This window comes from Lygodium microphyllum, chromosome 6 (genome assembly GCF_053477565.2).
Source record: "Lygodium microphyllum isolate KBCC chromosome 6, Lygodium_microphyllum_v1.1.10, whole genome shotgun sequence".
Taxonomy (NCBI): domain Eukaryota; kingdom Viridiplantae; phylum Streptophyta; class Polypodiopsida; order Schizaeales; family Lygodiaceae; genus Lygodium; species Lygodium microphyllum.
In genome coordinates, this window is record NC_141140.1 from 126,580,879 (window position 1) to 126,603,152 (window position 22,274).

The following is a 22,274-nucleotide window of genomic DNA, read 5'->3' on the forward strand; positions in this document are numbered from 1 at the left end:
CCCTGGTCCCGACATTCAGCCTGCGGGTAAACGTCCCAAGCATACTTCGGAAGAGATAGGTGTTCCTCAGGATCGTTCCTATGCTCAGGTTGCTTCGGATCCTGTGGACTCCCAGGATGTTGACTGGGAGCATTTGCTGGAATTTGCCAACACGTTGCTTGGCGATTACGTTCAACATAATCAAGAAGCCTTTTCTGACTCAACACCTGACGATGTTCTGGACGCCACCGTCGACCCAAAAACTGTTCTACGCTCCTTTTCAGTATTTTATGATCGCGCTGTGATACTCTTCTTCACTGGTCGAATCCCGCTGCTTTCCCGTATTCGCCAGTGGCTGCACAGTCTACTACAAGGGGAATGTGTTGAAGAGATTTTTGTTGGCTCCCGGGGGTTTTTTGAGGTTCTGTTGAAATCAGAGACGCACTGTGCTGCTCTCCTGTCTAAACTGCCTTTATTTTTTGAACGCTGGTTGGTTCATGTGGTTCCATGGCGCCCAATGGCAGATTTTCAGCGTCTGCTGCAACGTGAATGCCCTGTGTGGGTAGAAGTGGAAAATTGCCCGGCGGTTTATTGGCCATTGTTGAAGGATGCTATGGCCGCGGTGGGCACTGTTCTCGTCCCTCCCAGTCTCCGGGCAGTGAATTGCAACCGCTTGTGTATGCTATGGGACACTGCAAGAAAAAGGCCTGCTTGGTTGCGCCTCAACTGCTCGGGCATGCATCCGTTGCACTTTCGATTGAAATGGGGCAATTTTGCAGGGCATTGCTTTTCCTGTGGACAGTTGGGGCATTTTATGGCTGAATGCCCAGAACAACAACATACCTCCGATGTTGGCCATGCTGCGCCGCCCACGGAAGATATGGTGTGTGATGCCCCGTCGCTAGATGCTATCCACCAGCCCCAAGTTCTGGCCAAAGGTAAACAACAGGTTTCGGGTCTGGATTCCCGCGCCACTGATTGGGTGGAAGTACATGCAAAAAAAGGCAACAGGGTTGTTGCTGGCATGGAAAATACTGTGCCTACTCCCTCACAAGATTCCACGCGTACATATATGCGCAGGAAGGAAATGTTGTCTTCCGAGCGCGCTGCTCCTGCTATGGTTTCCTCTGCTCCCCATCATCAGCCTGCCAGAAAAATGTATTCAGATCGTCCAAAGGGTCCCCCTGCTAAGCTGGCATTTGATACCAGAGGTAATGTCATTACCCCGTGGGACCGTCGTTACCCCCGTTTCAACCCCAAGCCAGCAGATATGCCGTCTACTTCCAAATCTGGTCCTCAGAACTCTTTTGCTGTGTTGGCGGATTTCTTGGACGAGGGAGTCCTGGACATTCTTGCTGACAAAGTCAAATCGAGGCAAGCGGTGCCTCGTATCTGATTTGGTTTTAACTACACATGAAAATAGTGTTAGCAGTCATGTTTGTCATGCCTTGTCATCTCCTGCCTGTGAGCCTCAGTCTGAGTCAGACGAGGACATTAGGAGCTCTGACATGTCTGTCATGTGTTATGATGGGGGAGGCTAGCCACTCTTGACTGGCTGTCTTAGGTTGTGTATTTCTTTTTGGCCTCTTTTAGTGGGCAGCCACTGGCTGCTCGGCCACCTTTTTGGTCATTGTTGTGGGGCGCCCATTTTAGGGCACTTTTAGGGTTTGCGCCCATTTTAGGGTTAGGGTTAGGGTTTGTCCGTTGCCTATATATTGGCAGCCCCCCTCCCCACTTGATCACTTGTCTTCTTGCAGATTTCGACACTCCTTCTCCCCCGTGGTGGTGCTGCCATCGTCATCAGCCTGATCTGGTGCCCTCACTGACGCTGTGGGCTGCGTGCAGGGACTGATCAGTCCATTTCAGTGTATTCAGCATTCATTTCAGTCAGTGCAGATTTCTCTTCCTTATTTTCTGCTTTCTCTCTCTCTCTCTCCCTCCGTGTTCGTATTTCCTCTTCCGTTGCGCACTCTCACATGGTATCATCGCCAAACTGAGAGTACACGGAGCTGAGTTTTACGCGGGAGAACACCCACAACTCTGCGTTTGCTGGTCAAGACGCCTCCAACAGCTGAGGCGTCATCCTCTGCACCATCTCCTTGATCAGGGCGGCCTGTTTTGGTATCAACAAATTTGCGTTTGCTACTGGCGCCTTCTCCAGTGGCTACCACGTCATCACCCACCTCTTCCTGCTTGCGTTTTCAGCCTGGGCGGCCCTCCAACAGCTGGGCGACACTCCTCCAGCCTGCGCCTTGCTGTTTTGGCGGTTGTTCCATCGTCCGGCGGCTCTTTTCTTGCTGGCGACTTATTCCCAGGCTGCGTTTTCAGGCAGGCGGCTGTTTTTCTGTGGTGATTGCATCGTCAGCATTTGCGTTTGACATCATCCTTGCGTTCTGTGCAAGGCGGCCAGCTCAGGAGCTTCTGGTGTTTGTGTTTCGGCACCGGCAACCTTCCCTTGTTGTGTTTTGGTATTTTGCAGATTGGAAGATGTCTTATCATCAGTCTACAGGTTTTGATGACTTAGATGATGAGCTTTTGTCTCGACATTCATCTGAACGGAGGCGTGATTTCTATCGCGAGGATCATCATATGGAGTCTCTTCCTCGTTCCCGTTCCCCTTCTATTCATGTATCTCGGCGATCCCCTTCCAGTGGGCCGAAGATGCAGCCTTTGGTACCCCCTGTACAGGTACCCGTACTTCCTCAGCTACCCAAAGAGGACCGGTTGGATGGCTCCAACTTTTCTCTATGGTCCTGCAAGGTGGAGTGTATCTTGGACTCCTTTGATCTTTGGGAGCTTGTTTCTGTTCCTATTCCCCGGCCTATGGTGGATCCCGCAGATGGGACATCTATGGATCGTGCAGCCTTATGGGATCGGCTCAATTCTAGAGCCCGATCTTTCCTCTTTCTGAGTTTGCAGGATTCTGTCCTTGTTCATGTTCACAGGTTGAAGACTGCAGCAGACGTGTGGCAGAAGCTAGCGTCTCTCTATCAGCAGAAGACGTTTGCCCACCGGATATCTCTTGAAAAGAAGTTGCGGATGCTCGCTATTGATGATAGTCCTTCCATGAAGGACCACATCAACAGATTACAGGATATGAGGGATGAGCTTGCATCCCTCGGTCGGACGATATCTTCTGAAGACATGGCTATGATTCTCTTGACTCAGTTGCCATCGCCTCGGTTTGATGTCTTCTACACCAGCCTACTTACATCGAGGACCAGTGAGAAGCTTCTATGGGAGGAGTTATCCCCGCTTGTCTTGGAGCATGACGAGCGACTCAGAGAGGTCAGTGCTAGTGGATCCGACTCCACTAGAGCCTTTGTTGCAGGTTCGGGAGGACAGAAGAAGAAGAAGAAGTCAAAGGCTAAGAAGAAGGACAATTCTTCAGACTCTGACTCAGATTCAAAGAGACCGAAGTGCCCACACTGTGGGAAAGGGACACATCCAGAGGAGAAATGTTGGAAGAAGTACCCTCACCTTTGTCCGGGAGCGAAGGGTGGATCTACATCGGAGCCTTCTTCTACCTCTACACCAGCTGTTACCCATGAGTCAGTGTTCCTTCATATCCATGCTTTGGAGGAGGATCCTTCTTCCGTGGCTGCAGTGTCTTCTGCGCAGCCTTGGTTAGTGGACAGTGGTGCTTCGAGTCATATGACTCCCCGAGGTGATTTGTTAAAGGATCTCCGTCCATCAGAGGGTTCAGTCATTGTTGGTGACATTTTATCGGTGCCTATTAGTGGTGTTGGCACATTGCCTTTGTTTACAGACCGACCTACGAGCTTCCTTTCACAGGCCCTACATGTTCCGGACTTGGGCCTTCCCCTCCTCTCAGTTTATGGCCTTACGAGGCTTGGCACACGCGTGATCTTCACCGAGCATGCCGTTGTTATTGAGGATTCTCTTAAAGGAGCTGTCTTATCTACAGGTTGGCAGGAGAGCGGGCTTTACTGGCTCCATTCCCCTTCTTTGATGCAAGGTCCTCCGAGGCAGTCTATTGCTACACCCGTTCCCGCTTGTGCACCTTCTATTCCACAGGTTCCTTCCCATCCCCCACCTTCTCCTCCGGTGGTTCCCTCATACCTCCTATCCCTTTCAGAGGGGGACGATCTCGGTGATGCGGCTGTGGATTCCCTGGCCCCTAGTGTTTTAGAGGAGGCTTTCCAGGATCGTGAGGAGCTCCTTCAGCGGCAGTCTACATCGACGGACTTCATCGACATTGGCATTCCTCTTGCCACCCCAGGATCTATTTCCTCTTCGGCCTTCAGCCACATCCAGGATTTGAGAGGGGGTGTTAGCAGTCATGTTTGTCATGCCTTGTCATCTCCTGCCTGTGAGCCTCAGTCTGAGTCAGACGAGGACATTAGGAGCTCTGACATGTCTGTCATGTGTTATGATGGGGGAGGCTAGTCACTCTTGACTGGCTGTCTTAGGTTGTGTATTTCTTTTTGGCCTCTTTTAGTGGGCAGCCACTGGCTGCCCGGCCACCTTTTTGGTCACTGTTGTGGGGCGCCCATTTTAGGGCACTTTTAGGGTTTGCGCCCATTTTAGGGTTAGGGTTAGGGTTTGTCCGTTGCCTATATATTGGCAGCCCCCCTCCCCACTTGATCACTTGTCTTCTTGCAGATTCCGACACTCCTTCTCCCCCGTGGTGGTGCTGCCATCGTCATCAGCCTGATCTGGTGCCCTCACTGACGCTGTGGGCTGCGTGCAGGGACTGATCAGTCCATTTCAGTGTATTCAGCATTCATTTCAGTCAGTGCAGATTTCTCTTCCTTATTTTCTGCTTTCTCTCTCTCTCTCCCTCCGTGTTCGTATTTCCTCTTCCGTTGCGCACTCTCACAAATAGCCACGTGGAATGTGCGAGGAATTTGTTCTCGCCACAAGCAACATGCCATGTGGACGGTATTGCATGAAAATCAGTGGGATGTCCTGTGCGCTGTTGAGCACAAGAGTCACGGTGAAGCTGGAAAAGTAGTGGATTGCAATGGCTTTCGACTGTTCTATGCAGGGACACAGGCCATGCATTATTCGGGAGTGCTCATGATTGTACATGACAAATATCAGCCTATGCTTATTTAAAATGATGTTCATGGCCGCTTTTTGGTGATTGAAATTTTATTCGAAGGGAAAATCTTATGGTTACTTGGCCTCTATGCTCCGAATGATTCGTTATCTCGTCGGGAGCTTTGGCAGACTTTGCAGACCTCCTTGTCACTTGGCAGACGAGGCTTCTTCATGGGGGATTTTAATATGTGTGTGGATTCTTCCCAGTCCACATCGGAGCATTCGGTAATGGACGCGCCCGAAAGTCGTATGTGGCATGAGTTGGCTCTTGCTGTTCTTAAGCAAGATCTCTGGTCCTGGCTACACCCGTCCTCTACAGGGTTTACTTTCCATTCTGCCCAGTATGCGACAACATGGTCGCGACTGGATCGTATGTATATCATGGAGAATGATGATTTTCTTCCCGAGATGCTCGACATCAAAGTGTTGCAGCAATATGCTTTGTCAGACCATTTCCCTCTGCAGCTTGAGCTGCTTGCACAACCCATTGCACCTTTCAAGCGATTTCTGGACCGACTGCCTTTGCGCTTCAACTCATCTTACCTGAAGCATGCACTCTTTTAGGGCTATATGCAGCAATTGATTGACAGATTCGTCTTGGATTTCTCTTCTCAGGGCACTGCGTCTTTTGAAAGATTGCTCTCTAATGTGCAGCGGGTCGCTCGGCAGTATGGGATTTATCATGCCTCTCTTTATCGGCAGCGTCGCAAGGCAGCAGAGGATCTGCTGGCTTTGGTTCGTTCTCTGCTGGTGGACACTCCGGATGATGCATTTCTGCTCGCACTGGACATGCGGGTGGCTGGCCTTATTAAAGCATTCCAGTTGAAATCATATCAGCAGGCCAAACTGCAACATCTGACGGAAACTTTGCAAGATAGTGCATGTCAGACCCATAAGTTCTTTCGTGCTCTCCATGCCTCTCCTGCTCGAGAAAATATGACCAGACTCGAGGATACAGAAGGCCACCTTATCCTGGATCCGCAGACTATTGTGCATATGTGCAGGAATTATTTCCGTGACCTTCTCGGTTCCACCTCTCCACCTTCGGCCCAAATTACTCAGGCCCGTTCGGCTTTTTATGACCTGGTCCGCAATCAGCTTCCGCAGGACATGCAAACTACTATGGAGTCCGATATTTGTGAGGCAAAGGTTATGGACGTCTTGTTACACTTGCCTAAGGATAAAAGCCCGGGTTGGGACAGTCTCACTAATGAGTTCTTTGAAGCTTTTGCTACCCAATTGGTGAAACCGTTGCAGGCTTTGTTCCAGCAGGTGTGGGAAACAGGGATCATGCCTTCCTCATGGAAAGAAGGCCTTATTAAACTGCTTCCAAAAGCTCCTTCGTCATCTAAGTTGACACAGTGGCGCCCAATTTCTTTGATGGGTTCAATGTACAAAATCTTTTCCAAAGTAATGGCGAATCGGCTCCATAAGCATCTCCCGGCCCTTGTGCACCCTCTACAGTATGGTTTTATTAAGGGCCGAAATATCCTACACAATGTATTGAATGCTCAACTGGCAATTGATTATGCCAGACATTCCAATCAGGAGGTCGTATTGATTCAACTGGACCTGGAAAAGGCTTTTGACTATCTAGACTGGTCTTTCGTTGCTGAACTTATGTCTGCTATGGGCTTTGGTCCGCGGATGTCTCGTCTCATATACACTATTAGCGCTGCAGCGTCTTCACGGGTCATGCTAAACGGAGGTGTTACTGAGCCATTTGTCCTTGCCCGCTCTGTCAGACAAGGGTGCCCTTTGAGCCCTCTATTTTTTGCCCTTGCAACACATCCAGTTCTTTTGATGTTATCTCATATGGCAGCCTCTTCTCAGTTGGCATGACTGTCGCTTCCTATAGGACAGCACTTCATTAGCCAATCCCTGGCGGATGATACTTTTATGATTTTGCGTGCGGACAGGGATAACCTTCGAAGAGCATTGGATGTTTGGGGTCTCTTTGGTCAGGCGTCCGGCCTTCGCATCAATGCCCTCAAATCAGCCATTCTCAGCTGCACGGAGTCGGATTTGCAGTCCTTGGATTGGCAGGGTCTGGTTGTTCCTCGTGGCTCCATTGTCAGGCACCTTGGGTACCCTTTGGGCGTTGATGTTCCCCCAAAGCAGCTGCTGCAGTGGATTTCTCAGAAAATGGTGGCTAAGTTTATGTATTGGAAATCTCAAGCCTGGCCTTTCCATGTTCGCCTCAAAGTGGCCCAGACTATTATGTTGCCAATGCTCACATATTTCTTGCCATTGTTGCCCTGGACTACTACGACTCTCAATGCTCTTACTCAGTCTATTCGTTTCATGCTATGGAAGAAAGACTCATTGCATGCAGGTATTTCCTGGATCTCTTGGTCACATGCATGCACCCCCAAACGCATGGGTGGCGGAGCTATTTTAGATGCCCAAACTCACATGCAGGCACTCCGTTGGTCGCTTTTCCGCGCCATGTGCTCGGATCATCATCCATGGGTCGATATAGCCCGTTATTTCCTTGAGGGCCAGGGGCTTCAACATGGCAATACCCAGATCCGAAGTTCTTGGTGGCATGTTCTTAATGCTGATTCGCGGTTCTCCAGTTCTTCTTCGTCGCTGCTTACTCATTTGGTGTGTTCCTGGAAACATGTCCTCCAGAAGGCTCAGTGGCACCCAGCGGAGGATCGCTTAGCTACTAACTCTTTTCAATTGGAGTTGCTGGCAGTTTCGCGTTTACTTGCATGGGAAGGTAAACAGGACCTCAGACCACAATTCAACCGGATGGCCCGTTTGGGTTTGTCTTCAGTTGCGGATGCCACCCTTGCCAGTCGCAATGTGCTTATATCTTTTCGTACAGCCAGGAGGCTTTTCAGGATCCCTCGTGGATACAGGCCTTTATGGGAACAGCTTTTGAGGGTGCTCCAGAGCAGACAACCCTTTCCTGCCCTTGCTTCGGATCATCCCTGGCAGGATTGGGACCTACAAGGCTGGCTGACTTTAAGCAAAGCTTCTGCTAACCAAGTGTATCATATTCTGATTAAAGATCATCAATGGCTCGTCACCAAAGTGAATGCTTTATGGGGATTACGTAAATCCCGGTCATGGTGGAGGGAAACTGTGATGGCGGGCTGGTTGAACAAGACACCCTTCAAATGTAAAGTTTTTCTTTGGAGAATGATGATTGGTGGTCTTTCGCTTGCTTCGGCTCTCTCCAAGCGCCGAATCTCCAATGGCCACTGTTTCTTTTGCACCACTGCTGTGGAATCCGCCCGCCACCGATTTATTTCTTGCCCCATCGCAAAGAAAGTCTGGTTATTTTTGTCGGCTGTTTGGCAAGGAGTGGTTGGTTTCACCCTGCGCCCCTTTGATTGGGTTTTCGGGCAGCCCAAATACCCCGCTCCTGCACAGCCACATATGAAGCTCGTGTATCATTTTTTTCGATATTGGGGCTGCTGGCATAACTGGACCATTCGGAATGCTTTTCTTTTTGACTCCGCCTATAATATTCAGCGGCATATTGCGAGGCTTAAGGGCCTCTTGTATTGGCAGTTGGATCTTCTCCGGCATTCTGATTTGCTCTCTAGGGAGGACTTACGTCCCTGGCATAGGGCAATTTCCTCTGCATCTTTGCCATGACGTTGTAACTTGTAGTTCTTAGAATCTCTTCACATGATGACTTAGATTGTCGTCATGTATCTTGTAATCAAGTAATCTTGTACTTTTTTCGTAATTAATACAATTACCTTTTACGAAAAAAAAAGAAGCAAACTGTCAGTTCGCAGTTCCAAGACCTATGCAGAGAGCCTGCAGCACATCCTGAGGGTTTTGCACAGAATGGGAGAGAGACAGAGGAAGAATTTTGGAATCGGAATCTGCTTCTGCTATGGTAAACCTGCAGGAATCTAATGGTATCAATATGGCCTTTCTCGATCGACGGATCGGGCAAGGGAATAACAAAGACCTGGCTGACTCGGATGGTGATTCGTTGGCAGATGAACCCGGGCCGTTGCTGGATAGTGAAGAGATGGGCAAACGTCGTAGGATGTCGGTTGAAGAACCGGCCTTTGGCCCGAATTTGCCTCAGCCTGAGGTTCATGTTTCGTGTTCGCAACCTAATGGGTCTTTACAGTTCATGTTGGCCACTGCTAATTATCTTATGTCGGATTATGTCCATAGTAATGAGGATAAAGCTAACACATTATCGAAAGGGGATCAAGTAGTAGCAGTCACGGGAACCGACCTAGTCCTACAACAGATAGCTGCTTTCCATGAGAGGGCAGCCATATTTTATTATACTGGAAGGACTCCTTTGATCACTAGAATTCGTGCTTGGCTGCAGTCTATGCTTGTTAGTTTTGAACAATGCCCAGATGATGCTTTAGGGCGTATGCAGGTTCCCTTGGTTGAAAAGATTTATGATGGCCCGAAGGGATTCTTTGAGATTCTCTTTCATTCTGCGGAAGTACAGGCTCTTGTTATGCAACACATTCCTTTGTTTATGGATGGGCAACTAGTTCATGTGGTCCCTTGGAGGCCCATGGCTGAATTTCAGGACATGCTGAGATAGGCTTGCCCAATTTGGGTAGAGGTGGTGGATTTTCCTACGCATCTTTGGAGACTCCTCCCTATGGTACTGAGAACCCTTGGTGAGGTTTTGGTGGAACCTCGGTTGGCTTCTCACAATAGAAACAGGGCATGTATGTTGTGGGATACAGGCAAACCTTGGCCGACAAAAATTCGTTTTGAAGTTCCAGGCTTACAAACGTTGGTGTATGAGTTGAAATGGGGTACTTTTGTAGGACACTGTTTTAGATGCGGCTAGTTGGGCCATTTTGTTTCGGAATGCGACAAGAATACAGAGGTAGTGCAGGGCCCTATGGATCAAGATATGGAAATGCAAGACCACCACCCTCAGCACATGTTTCAGCAAACAGTACCTGATCCAGAGCACCTTCCCCAACAAGGTCGTGAGGAAGGCAAGAAGAATGACCCCCACGAGTGTGGGGAGCGTCCTTCGACTGTGGTAGGGTAGAGTTTGTCTCCTCGAGAGGATTCTTGGGTCATTGTGGTTCGTCGTAATGCTAGGCAAGATTCTCGATTGAATCCTGCCCATCCTTCGCCGCCCCCAATCACTCAGACCTTCCAACGCAGAGGTAGGGGTTTTTATATGAAACCTCAATCTTTGCGTACCCCAGCAGTAGAGGATAGAAGGACTTCTATAGCCTTGCGATTCGATGCTCGTGGAAGGCTTGTGCCTCCTCGGGATGTTTTCCGCTCCCAGCAATTGCAGTTTCCTTTCCGAGCTTCGATTGTGGGTCTGTAGAGAGCAGATATTGTAGATGTTATACGTACTGAAATGGAGAGATTCTAGGCTGCCAAGGCTATTGATGTAAAAGGGAAAGGGAAAGCGATGGTTCAATAGTTTTTTAATTTTCTGATTGATCATGAAACTTGCTTTGTGGAATGTAAAAGGTATTTCTTCGGGTAGCAAGCAGTATCGGTTGTGGAAAGTTGTGCTTGCTGGAAATTGGAACGTTTTTTGTGTTGTGGAGCACAAACAACATTCTTTGGATGGATCCTCTTATGGGATAAGGATTATGCGGTCTTTTTTAGTGGTCGCGCTCCATGTAAATCGAGAGTTATGTTGGCTGTCAAATCCTCCTTGCAAACAACCAGCATTGGTTTCTCAAGATACCCGCAGCCAATTTCTGATCCTGGAAATTTGTTATGAGGGGGAGGTTCTGTGGATTGTAGGCGTGTACGCTTCTTCTAATGCAAGGGATCGTTGTCAGCTTTGGGATGATCTGCATTGCCTTGCCTTGGCTCGTTAAGGCTTTAATACTTGTGTTTCTGCAGATCAGGTGACCTCTCCACATTTGGTTATGGATGGTCCTGAGCGACAGGCTTGGGATACTCTTGCAACGGCATCTTTGAAACACGACATGTGGTCCTGGATGTATCCATCACAAGCCGGATATACTTTATCACTCTTTGCAGCATCCAAATACTTGGGCCAAACTGGATAGAATCTACATCTGCCAAAGTGACTCCTTTCTTCTTGCAGTCATTGATATGCGGATGGAAAGACAACATGTTCTGTCAGATCATTACCCTTTGGTCCTGGAAATGAGCCACAGACCTGTTCATGCATTCAAGGCTCTCCTTGCCCATTTGCCTCTCTTCGGTTTAATCAATCTTTTTTGCAGCAAAATCAGTTTGGAAGATGTTCAGCACCTAATAGCTTCTTTTAGCTTGAAGGTTCTATCTAGAGGGATGGAAGCATGGGCGGTTTTAGGGATAATGAGTGAGCCTTATCCCGACAATATGATATTCAGCATGCTTCCTTGTTTTGAGCTGAATTGCAACATGGTCAAGCTTTATTAGCTCATTCCTTAGCTTTGTGTCAAACTGGGGATTCCGATGATGACTTGCTCACTTGCATTGAATGGTTGAAAGGCAAGGTCCAGTCTCTTCAGGAAGAGGAGTATGCAAAATACAAACTGTTAGCCAGAGCTGAAGCTTTACATGATAACAATAGTCAGACTCATCAATTTTTTGCTCGTCTGCATCAAAAATATGCCCGGGAAAATATTGTGCGCTTAAAGGATGGGCAAGGTGATATGGTGACTGATCCTCCCTCCATTATTCGGATGATTGTTGACTTTTATAGGGCCTTGTTGGGTTTGCAAGAGATCCTTTCAGATGCTATTCTCTATGCTCGAACATACATTTGTGATCTAGTTAGTAATCAGGTCAAACCAGAATGGGTGAATTTAATGAAGGCCGATATTTTTGAAGAGGAAGTGGAAGAAGTGCTGTCTCACTTGCCGCGAAGGAAAAGTCCAGGCTGGGATGGGCTTCCTAATGAGCTGTTTTCAGCCAATGTGCAACTGCTTAAGGACCCATTAACTTGATTGTGTCAGCGGGTGTGGAACTCGGGTATGATGCCTTCAAATTGGAAGATTGTAGTCATCATGTTGTTGCCCAAAGTTCCCTCTCCGACCTCTTTGAAGCAATGGAGACCCATTTCAGTTATGGGATCGTTATATAAAATCTTCTCCAAGATTATTGCCAACAGATTGCAGAAAGTATTTCCACACCTCATTCATCCACGTCAATACAGTTTCATTAAAGGTTGGAATATAATGCACAACACTTTGAATGTCCAGCTGGGAATCGATTATGCCAAAGCTTCTAGCCAGCAGGTTGTTATGCTTTAGCTAGATATTGAGAAGGCATTTGATCATGTTAGTTGGTCATTTTTGCGGCAATTAATGTCTACAATGGGGTTTGGCCCCCGTATGATTTCTCTAGTTGATACCATTAGTCACGGTGCTGTGGCCTATATTGCTCTTAATGGAGGGATTACGGAGGAAATCGCCTTATCTCGGTCTCTTCGGTAAGGCTGTCCACTTAGCCCCTTGCTGTTTGCTTTGGTAACTCACCCGATGCTCTCATTATTAGATAAGTTGGCAGCTCAAGGTGAGATAGTTGGGTTATCTCTTCCTGGCGGTGATCAGCACGTGGGCCAATCTTTGGTAGATGATTCTTTTATGTTCCTCAAGGCGGATCCTATTAATGTCAATCGGGCAATGGTGGCTTGAAACCTTTTTGCTTTGGCATCGGGTCTTCACATTAATACTCAGAAATCCACCCTTCTCTCCTGTACGGAGAATGATTTGTAGGCCTTGGGATGGAATGGAATGGTGATCCGGAGGGGCAATATAACTAGACACTTAGGATATCCTATTGGTGTGGAGGTTACTCCCCGTGCTTTGTTGGATTGGACGGCATCTCGAATTCATGACAGGTTCATGTACTAGAAATCTCAGAGTTGGCCTCTTCATGTTAGGCTAAAAGTGGCTCAATGCATTATGATTAGTATGATTTCCTTCTTTCAGTCATTGCTGCCTTGGACTAAGAAGTCCTTATTGGATTTGGTTCAGCCTATCAGATTTATGGTTTAGAAAAAGAAAGGCAATCGTTTGGAGCAAGTATGGATCTCCTGGCAGCATGTCACCACTTCGAAAAGGATGGGGGGTGCAGCTTTGTTGGATGTAAATTTGCATATGGCTGCTTTGAGGCTGTCCCTTTTGCAGAGTCTATGTATTCAGTGTCATCCTTGGTCAGATATTGCCAAATTCTTCATAGAAACGATTGGCATCTCTCATGGAAGCACGATTATTCATGCTTTCTAGTGGCATGCGCTTAATTCTATGAGGCCCATAAAGGTCTCCCAATATTTTCTCCTTTCTCATTTAATTGCTTCCTGGTAGAAGATGCTTCATTTTGCTGTCTGGCGTCCTTCGGATATTTGTAAGGAGGAAAATTCGCTGCAAGGAGAAATACTGACTTCCTCAAGATTGTTGGATTGGCCACACAAAGATTTGCAGTGAGATAAGTTTAATCGGATGGCCAGGTTAGGGTTGAAGACAGTTTGTGATGGGGTTATTCCTAGGCAGCCCCGCCTTTATTCTTTTAGGCGTATTTGTCAGTTCTTTAGGGTGCCTCGTGGATACAGGGACATTTGGTTGTCAATACAAGACTATCTTCAGAGGTTCTCTCCTTTGCTTGTGTTACAGCCATTGCATCCATGGCGTGACTGGAAGTTTGTGCTTCCTGATGACTTTCAGAAAAGGTCAGCGAATCAGATATATCATGAGATGGTGGAAGCTAAAAGATGGGTCACGAGGAAGGTTAATAAGTTCTGGCATCTCAAGGATAGCAAAAAGAAGTGGCGAGACAGATTTATCCAACTTTGGAAGTCTAAGGTTCCGTATCAGGGTAAAGTGTTCATGTGGAGGCTGCTCATTGGGGGTCTTTCAATGGGAGAAGTGCTCCGTGCCCGAAAGATCTCTGCAGGGCGCTGTGTTTTCTGTATCACATGTGATGAGACATTGCTTCACCTCTTTATCTCTTGCCCTCTTGCGCGACAGATCTGGAATTTCATTTCCCATGTGTGGTTCTCGATGACCCAGCATCGCATACCGGTTCGTTCGTGGATTATGGGAAATATGTCCTCTATGCCATCTTTGTCTTTAGATTGTTCCTGCCTATTTCATTTTCTTAGATGGATAGCCCTGTGGCACATATGGTGTACTTGCAATACCTTTATTTTTGATTCGACATCAAGCATCCATGGGTATGTGGCTCGTGTGCGTGGATTGGTATTATGGCAAATCACTTCTATGATGTTAGCTGACCTGGTTCTTCCAGATATTGCTGCTCCCTAGTTGGTGATTGTTCGCTCTACTCCAGCTGTTCTTTCTGTCTCATTTATTAGAATTGGTTATGTAATAGGTTGTTTTGAGAGCCTGCTTGCATCTTGTAAATTTCTACAAAGACACTGAGAGAGAGATTGAGTATGCTGACCTGATGGTCTGATGTAATAGAATGTAAGAGATACAGAGAGAATGTTGACCTGATGGTCTCATGTAAATATTTACTACTTAATTCAATTATCTTCACGAGAGAGAGAGAGAGAGAGAGAGAGAGAGAGAGCGACCACTGCTGTGGAATCAGCCCGCCACAGATTTATTTCTTGCCCCATCGCAAAAAAAGTCTGGTTCTTTTTGTCGGCTATTTGGCAAGGAGCGGTTGGATTCACCCTGCGCCCATTTGATTGGGTTTTCGGACAGCCCAAATACCCCACTCCTGCACAGCCACATATGAAACTCATGTATCATTTTCTCCGATATTGGGGCTGTTGGCATAACTGGACCATTAGGAATGCTTTTCTCTTTGACTCCGCCTATAATGTTCAGCGACATATTGCAAGGCTTAAGGGCTTTTTGTATTGGCAGTTGGATCTTCTCCGACATTCTGATTTGCTCTCTAGGGAGGACTTCCGTACCTGGCTTATGGCAATTTCATCTGCCCCCTTGCCATAACTTTGTAACTCCTAGCAATTAGCCCCTTTTCACATGATGGCCTGGAATTGGCGTCATGTTTCTTGTAATCAAGTTATCTTGTACTTTTTTTCGTAATTAATACAATTACCTTTTACGAAAAAAAAAGAGAGAGAGAGCGTCTTGCATGGGCCCTATCATCTAGGTTTCTGCCTATAGGAGACTATTGTTCCTTGTTGTTTAGGGTTCCTACTTGTGGAAGACAATCTACACCCTCTTGCCTCATGCAACCTTGTTGCTACCTTGTTGTTCTCTAGAATTTCCCTTGGCCAACCTTAGGGTTGTCTCCATAAGTAGTACGGACTGATCTGTACGGTACATATCCGTATGATTTAGTACAAAAAAATGGGCACTTTTTGGCCACTCTACTTTAAGTCTACAACTTTCTTTTTTTCTTTTTCCTTTTTTCTTTTCTTCTTTCTTTCTTATTTCTCCCCCAAGCCTCTCTCTCTCTCTCTCTCTCTCTCTCTCTCTCTCTCTCTCAAGCTTCTCACACCCTCTCTCTCTCAAGCCTCTCCTGTGTGTGTGTGTGTGTGGTCTCTTCCTCTCTCTTGTTGCACTAGTACCACGTACGAAAGGTTTGATACTATACCATACTTTAGGTATTGTACCTTATGTATTAGTACCATAAGGTACCAACTTAATGGATGCATCTTTCCCATTCGAACTGCACTTTGGGACAAGCTAAATGCTCCTTATATTAATATGATTCTCCCATGAGATTAGGTTATTTGAGATTTAAACAAATTCTCTCAACCTTCTCTCTCTCAAGTCCACACTTCTCTTATTTGTATGATCATGCATGTATGATGTATCTACTCCCATCTATGTAGTTATAAGTTGTAGGTAGCAATAGCGCATATTGTGCATTCCGCATTAGGTTTTGGCATGTTAACCTCAAGTACTCATCTTATATGCTCTAATAGCATTGCTATTTAGACTTGAAATATCTATTCTATTATCTTTTGTCTAAAATAATCAAGTTATTTTTTTGTCGTACTAATATCGTACCGTACCTTATAAAATCTTAAGGTACCATTTAGTACCATATTTTATCGTACCGTACCGTACTGTACCTTTTGTACCTGACAACTATGGCCAACCTTACACCTACCTTGCTATTTGCCTACGTGAGAGGGCTTGCGCCATGCTGCCTCATGCCACCCTGTACTTGCCTTGTCGTTTGTTGTTTGTTCAGAGCGAAGCCACCCTGACAACTAGCGTGGCTCACGACCTACAATCTCCCAGCCTTCTTGTTATTCTGGTTTGTGGCTGTTGGAGGCAACGGCTCCTGCATAGTGTGTAGGTACCTTACTCCTGCTTGCCTTGGGCCCTTGTCTTCTACTGTTCCCTGGCCTTGCACTTTGGAGGGCCCTGCTGAATTGACTTGCCTCTAGCGGTTGGAGACCCGGCCATGGATGTTGAAGCTGGCGCAAAAGAAGTATATATGGTCCCATGCACTGATGAGATGGCTTTCTCACCCCATGATGATCATCTTTCTATCAAATGTAGCAAGCATGAATAATTTTCTGTTGCTCCAGAGGCCCTTGATTCAGGTGATTCTCCACTATGTTCATATGCACAGGTGGCCTCTCCCTCGCCAGATTTGCCAGAGCCAAATTGGGAGCAGCTATTAGAGTTTGCTAACTCTCTTTTGGAGGAATATGTTGAACATAATCGTAGAGATATTCTTACTTGCGCGGAGGAAGAGATTTTGGATGCACAAGTGAATACTCAAGAGGTTCTTTGCTCCTTTTCTGCCTTTCATGAGCAAGGTATTATTCTCTTCTTCATAGGTTAGACTCTTGTCATCACTCAGATTTGTTAGTGGTTGGTATCGCTTCTCCAAACTGATGGTGTGGAGATCTTCATTGGCCCGTGTAGCTTCTATGAGGTTGTCCTTTGCTCTCCCCTCTTTTTTGATAAACAGTTGGTGTATATTGTTTCCTGGTGCCCGATGGCAGATTTTCAATGTTTTCTCAAGCAGCCATGCCCAGTATGGGTGGGAGTGGAGCGTTGCCTAGCGGTTTATTGGACCCTCCTCAAGGATGCTATGGCCGTTGTGGGCCATGTGCTGGTGTCCCCTAGTCTACAGGCAGCCAACAAAAACAGGTTGTGCATGCTTTGGAATACAACTAGAAAGAGGCCCAGTTGGTTGCACCCTAATTGCAATGGTATGTAGCCTCTTTGGTTTAATCTCAAGTGGGGTACTTTTGCAGGGCATTGTTTCTCTTATGGTCAATTGGGTCACTTCCTCATAGAATGTCTCGATAGAAAGACAACCATGGTGAACCAGTCTATGGAGAAAGAACAAACTCCACCTCCCTATCTTGCCAAGTGACAGATTATTGACCCCAGCCTGTCTAAACCTGAGCCATTGGCTCCACCCTTGGATCTAGAGATGTAGGAATGGGACAGAGGCCCGCCGCACTAAAGGCAAAGCCAAGGAGACTTTCGGGTCGCCTGAAGTACCTATTGGCTCTTCTTCATCACTGGATGCTCTTTGCACCTATTTGCATCGTCCAGATGTGTTACTTGCTTCAATCCCTACTACTCACAAGGAGCCCCAACCCCCAAAGAGCCATAACGATACCAGCTCGCACGTGGAATCACAAGTACCTAGGTTCCAACTCTTGCATTGTAGATCGACCTTCTTCCTCAAGGGCTGATCCTAAGAGACCTAATCCTTTTGCAGTATTGGGAGACTTCTTTGAAGATGGTGTACTGGAGACATTGGCAATGAAGACCCAAGCCCATGCGGCAAATTCTCGTCAACCCTCTTGATCTTGTGTGTCTAATGAGTCTCGGGGTGCCTCTTGCACACTCGTCCCTTTGTCTTTGTTGAGTCCATTGTAGCTGGTTTCTATATGATGGCCTAGAGCCATCCTACCCTTTGTAATCCTATTATCTTGTACTTTTTTTGGTAATTAATATAAACAACCCATTACGAGAGAGAGAGAGAGAGAGAGAGAGAGAGAGAGAGAGAGAGAGAGATTAACGTCTCTAGAAGGCCAGAATGGCCATAGTTGCACTAGTATCACGTACGAAAGGTTTCATACTATACCATACTTTAGGTACTATACCTTACGTATCAATACGATACATCTTTCCCATTTGAACTACACTTTGGGACTAGCTAAATGCTCCTTATATTAATATGATTCTCCCATGAGATTAGGTTATTTGAGATTCAAACAATTTCTCTCAACCTTCTCTCTCTCAAGCCCACACTTCTCTTATTTGTATGATCATGCATGTATGATGTATCCACTCCCATCTATGTAGTTATAAGTTGTAGGTAGCAGTAGCGCATGCTGCCCATGCAACATTAGGTTTTGGCATGTTACCCTCAAGTACTCATCCTATATACTCTAATAGCATTGCTATTTAGACTTGAAATATCTATTCTATTATCTTTAGTCCAAAATAATTAAGTTATTTTTTTTTCGTACCGATATCGTATTGTACCTTATAAAATCTTAAGGTACCATTTAGTACCATACCGTATTGTACCTTTCGTACCTGACAACTATGAGAATGGCCTATGAGACCATAACTAATACAACTAGCATCATCATCTCTCATTAGAGAAGAAAACAAAACTATGTCTAAGTCTACATGATAAATTGAAATGGAAAATGAAGAAAATGAAAAACTAAGAAACTGAAAATAGTATAGAATATCTCCCTCTTGGTGTATGGAATCCACCAAGACTTTGCAAGCTACCCTCACTTGACTTGACATGGTAATCTTTGTTTTGACAAGCAATCATGACGCGAATGTGTCGCATATGAGCATGAATGTGTTGCCGAGCAAGAACCCTAGGGTGTCGTGCTCTGCATAACGCTGTAGCTCTTTCCACTGTGATGCCGCCTGATGATGTCCCTCGCTGGTGCCTGTTAGTAGGAGATGTAGTGTCTAAGGTGGCAGTGGCCGGGGGGTCAGCTATACTGAAAAAGTCTATAACTGCTCTCTGGAGGGGTGGATGTGACTGGGGTTGCCTCCGATCCCGTAACAATGCTGCTCTGTGCTGTTGGAGATCCAATGAGAGAGAGAGAGAGAGAGAGAGAGAGAGAGAGAGAGAGAGCAGAACCGCTCAGTCTGCCCCTATTGCCTAGGGATTTATATCTATAGAATGCACTGTTTCCTGCCCAGAGACAGCCTGTGCCCTGTTCGCTGGCCTGGTAGGTGCCTGCAGATTGTTCGTGGCCTGTTTGCATCTGCCAGCTGCTATGGAGCCTTGGAGATATGTCAATGACTTGACCTGAGCACCGTTTGTGCTGTGTTCTGACCCAACAATCTTGTTTGTGCCCTAGCATGCCATCTGTGCTTTGTCCATCAACAAGCTGCAACCCTAATCGACCTACAGACTGCGTGATCTGCATATCCATAGGCAAGGACATGCGCCACTGTTTCTGAGTGACTGTTGCTGTTACTGCCTTCCATGAGAGGGCAACCATCTTTTATTTTATGGGAAGAATTCCTTTGATTCCCCATTTTAGAGGGTGGTTGCAAGCTATTGAGTGACCATGTGAGTCAGAATGATGATTTAGGGCAAGTATACATTACTCTTGTGGAGGAGATTTATGATGGCCCTAAAGGGTTTTTTGAGATTCTATTTTGCTCTTTTGATGCTTGGGCATGCATAATGCAGCATATCTCTTTGTTTTTGGATGGTCAATTGGTTCATGCTGTCCCATGGAGGCAAATGGAGGAATTTCAAGATATTCTTAAGCATGCATGCCCGATCCGGGTGGAAGTGGTTAATTTTCCTTCTCACTTTTGGCGGCTTCTTCCTCTTGTATTCCGAAACAAGAACAAAGCTTGCTTTCTTTGGGATACTCGCAAATCGCACCCCAGAAAACTTCATTTTGAGGCACCAAGAATGCATGCATTGGTTTTTGAGCTTAAATGGGGAACTTTTGCAGGACACTATTTCAAATGTGGCCAGTTGGGTCATTTTGTCTCTCAATGTGATGATGCTCCGAAGGTTTTGCAGCGTGGTTTGGATGTTGCTTCAGGAGAAGCTCATCCTCAAGCCTCGTAACCATCTGCAAATCTCCGTCTGCCCACTTCTCAAAGTACTCTTGAATATTGTTCTCTAGCTCATCATCAACAGATTGATCCTCACTACGCCATAGGGGATGCAATACATGTGCAACTACTCATGACCATCTGCAAATCTCCGTCTGCCCACTTCTCAAAATACTCCTAAATATCGTTCTCTAGCTCATCATCAACAGACTGATCCTCACTACGCCATAGGGGATGCAATACATGTGCAACTGCATGGATTGGTTTATGAAACCAATTCCATCCTGTCTGCCATACAAATCGAAGCTCCTCGATCCTAGATTCAAGATGGGCAATTGAAGCTATGGTGGATAAACATATATTTGCAAACCATAAATGATAATACATATTTGCATAAACCATAAAAATCACTTACTTTCTACGAGGAAGACAGGTATTGTTGTCCAAGGCCTCTCCAATCTTATCCATGTACTCATAGAGTAGCCCCATGGTGCTCCCCTCCATATCAGTAATGTGCAATACAGAATAGATGGGCTGGATTGATTTCACTAAGGCTTCAGCCTCCTCCCACCATCCTTGATCCATTACCATCCGTGAGAAAGATATGTGTTTTGCATCTTGGCTATCCTCCAAAGCACACCACTCTCGGGACACCACTGTGCGTATCAAGTCCTTGCACACTCGCACAAGCCTCTCCACAACAATAAACATATATGCAAACCTTGTGCTTGAGGGCTTGAGTAGCTCTAACTCACTGTGTGAATGGTAGATACTTTGCACCTTAGGCCGCTTTGTGACAAAATGCACCATGGACTTGGCTGTTGAAAAAATCCTGTCAACCCAATCTAACTTCTCTAAGTCCTCCATAAGCAAGTCTAAAGAATGAGAAGCACATGGGGTCCACCTTATCTTCGGAAACTCAGCCTCAAGCATGCAACCCATGGAAACGCAATTGGACCCATTGTCTGTGACTACTTGAACCGCATTATCTGCCCCTATCTTCATGATTGCCTTGTGTATATGCTGCCAAATATATGAGCCAGTGACCACTCTGCCAGCTGCCGAAGCATCAATGGCCCTCGAGAACATTGTCCCCTTGCAAGAGGAGACTAGAATGTTATAGACACTTTGTCTACTTACATCAGACCACCCATCACACAAGATCGTGCAACCATACTTCACCCAAGTGGCCTTTGATGGCTGCAACTAAACCTCTATGCAAGCTTTCTCATTTTTAAGCTCTCTTGTCCGAATACCCTCATACGATGGCTCTTCCCACTCACATCCAATGCGGCTGACAGCCCTCATGGCTGATTTCCATCTCGGCGTGTGCAAGACATGGAAAGGAATGGCACATTGAATGAATAATCGAGTGAGCTCTCTGGTGGCCTTTGCAATGGCTTGCTTTTGAATACCTGCTTTGATACGAGCACCCTGCAATGACCTTTTGTTGCCCGAGGTGTCCCGCGTGCTCCACCAGTAGAACCCCCTGTATGTGCACTACTTATTGTGTCAGACTCTGAAGCTCCTCTACTCCTCTTTATAGGACCTCCTGTTGCTGAAATTTCATCATCTACATGGTTTCCCTCTCCTGTACTAGATGCACTTGTAAGAGCCAAGCGGCTGAGCCTCCAATGCTCCATGGAAGCCTTAACATCAGCAGGCACATGTTCACATGGACACATGGACCAATGTCTTTATTGGGCACATGGGCAAGATGATCTTTGATCCTTGCGGCTGCCCCTCCTCTTTGAATGCTGCAATAATTGCATTGCCACCGCTTGGAGACACCACCACCTCCGTAAGCTTGAAGCACTGTGACATGACTCCATGCTTGATCCTTTGGCATGTTGATTATTCCCGAATCCCACTTGAATCCTGAGTTTGCTGCATCGCGCGTGCACGCGAGAGAGAGAGAGAGAGAGAGAGAGAGAGAGAGAGAGAGAGAGAGAGAGAGAGAGAGAGAGAGAGAGAGAGAGAGAGAGAGAGAGAGAGAGAGAGAGAGAGAGAGAGAGAGAGAGAGAGAGAGAGAGAGAGAGAGAGAGAGAGAGAGAGAGAGAGAGAGAGAGAACGGGAGCTCGCGATGGCGTCGCCTGAGTCGGTCGCGCTACTGACGGTCCTCTGACCGTCGCGTTTCGTCGTCCGCCCTGCGCCCGTTCGCTCGTTCGCCCTGCCCTGCCCTGCGCCCGTTCGCCCGTTTGTCTCGTTGGCGCTTGTTCGCCCGCCCTGCGCGTAGGGTTTCTGCCCGCGCCCGACCTCTGCCCTGCGCCGTTGCTGCCTCGCCCGTCCTACAGTCGGACCTGAGCCCTG

At 46.8% G+C, this 22,274-nt stretch overlaps 2 protein-coding genes across 6 annotated transcripts in view; both read right to left on the reverse strand.

Annotated features, from left to right (window-relative positions):
• Window positions 1-22,274, reverse strand: part of LOC148035097 (FAD-dependent monooxygenase penM-like) — a 224,714-nt gene that overhangs the window by 17,167 nt on the left and 185,273 nt on the right. The gene's annotated exons all lie outside the window — the stretch shown is intronic.
• Window positions 18,993-21,449, reverse strand: LOC148035098 (uncharacterized). Its single transcript, XM_087680619.1, has 2 exons — window positions 20,380-21,449; window positions 18,993-20,280 (listed from the first exon to the last, which is right to left on the reverse strand). The coding sequence occupies exons 1-2, from the start codon at window positions 21,051-21,053 to the stop codon at window positions 20,142-20,144; spliced, it is 813 nt and encodes a 270-aa protein (XP_087536745.1). The 5' UTR covers window positions 21,054-21,449; the 3' UTR covers window positions 18,993-20,141.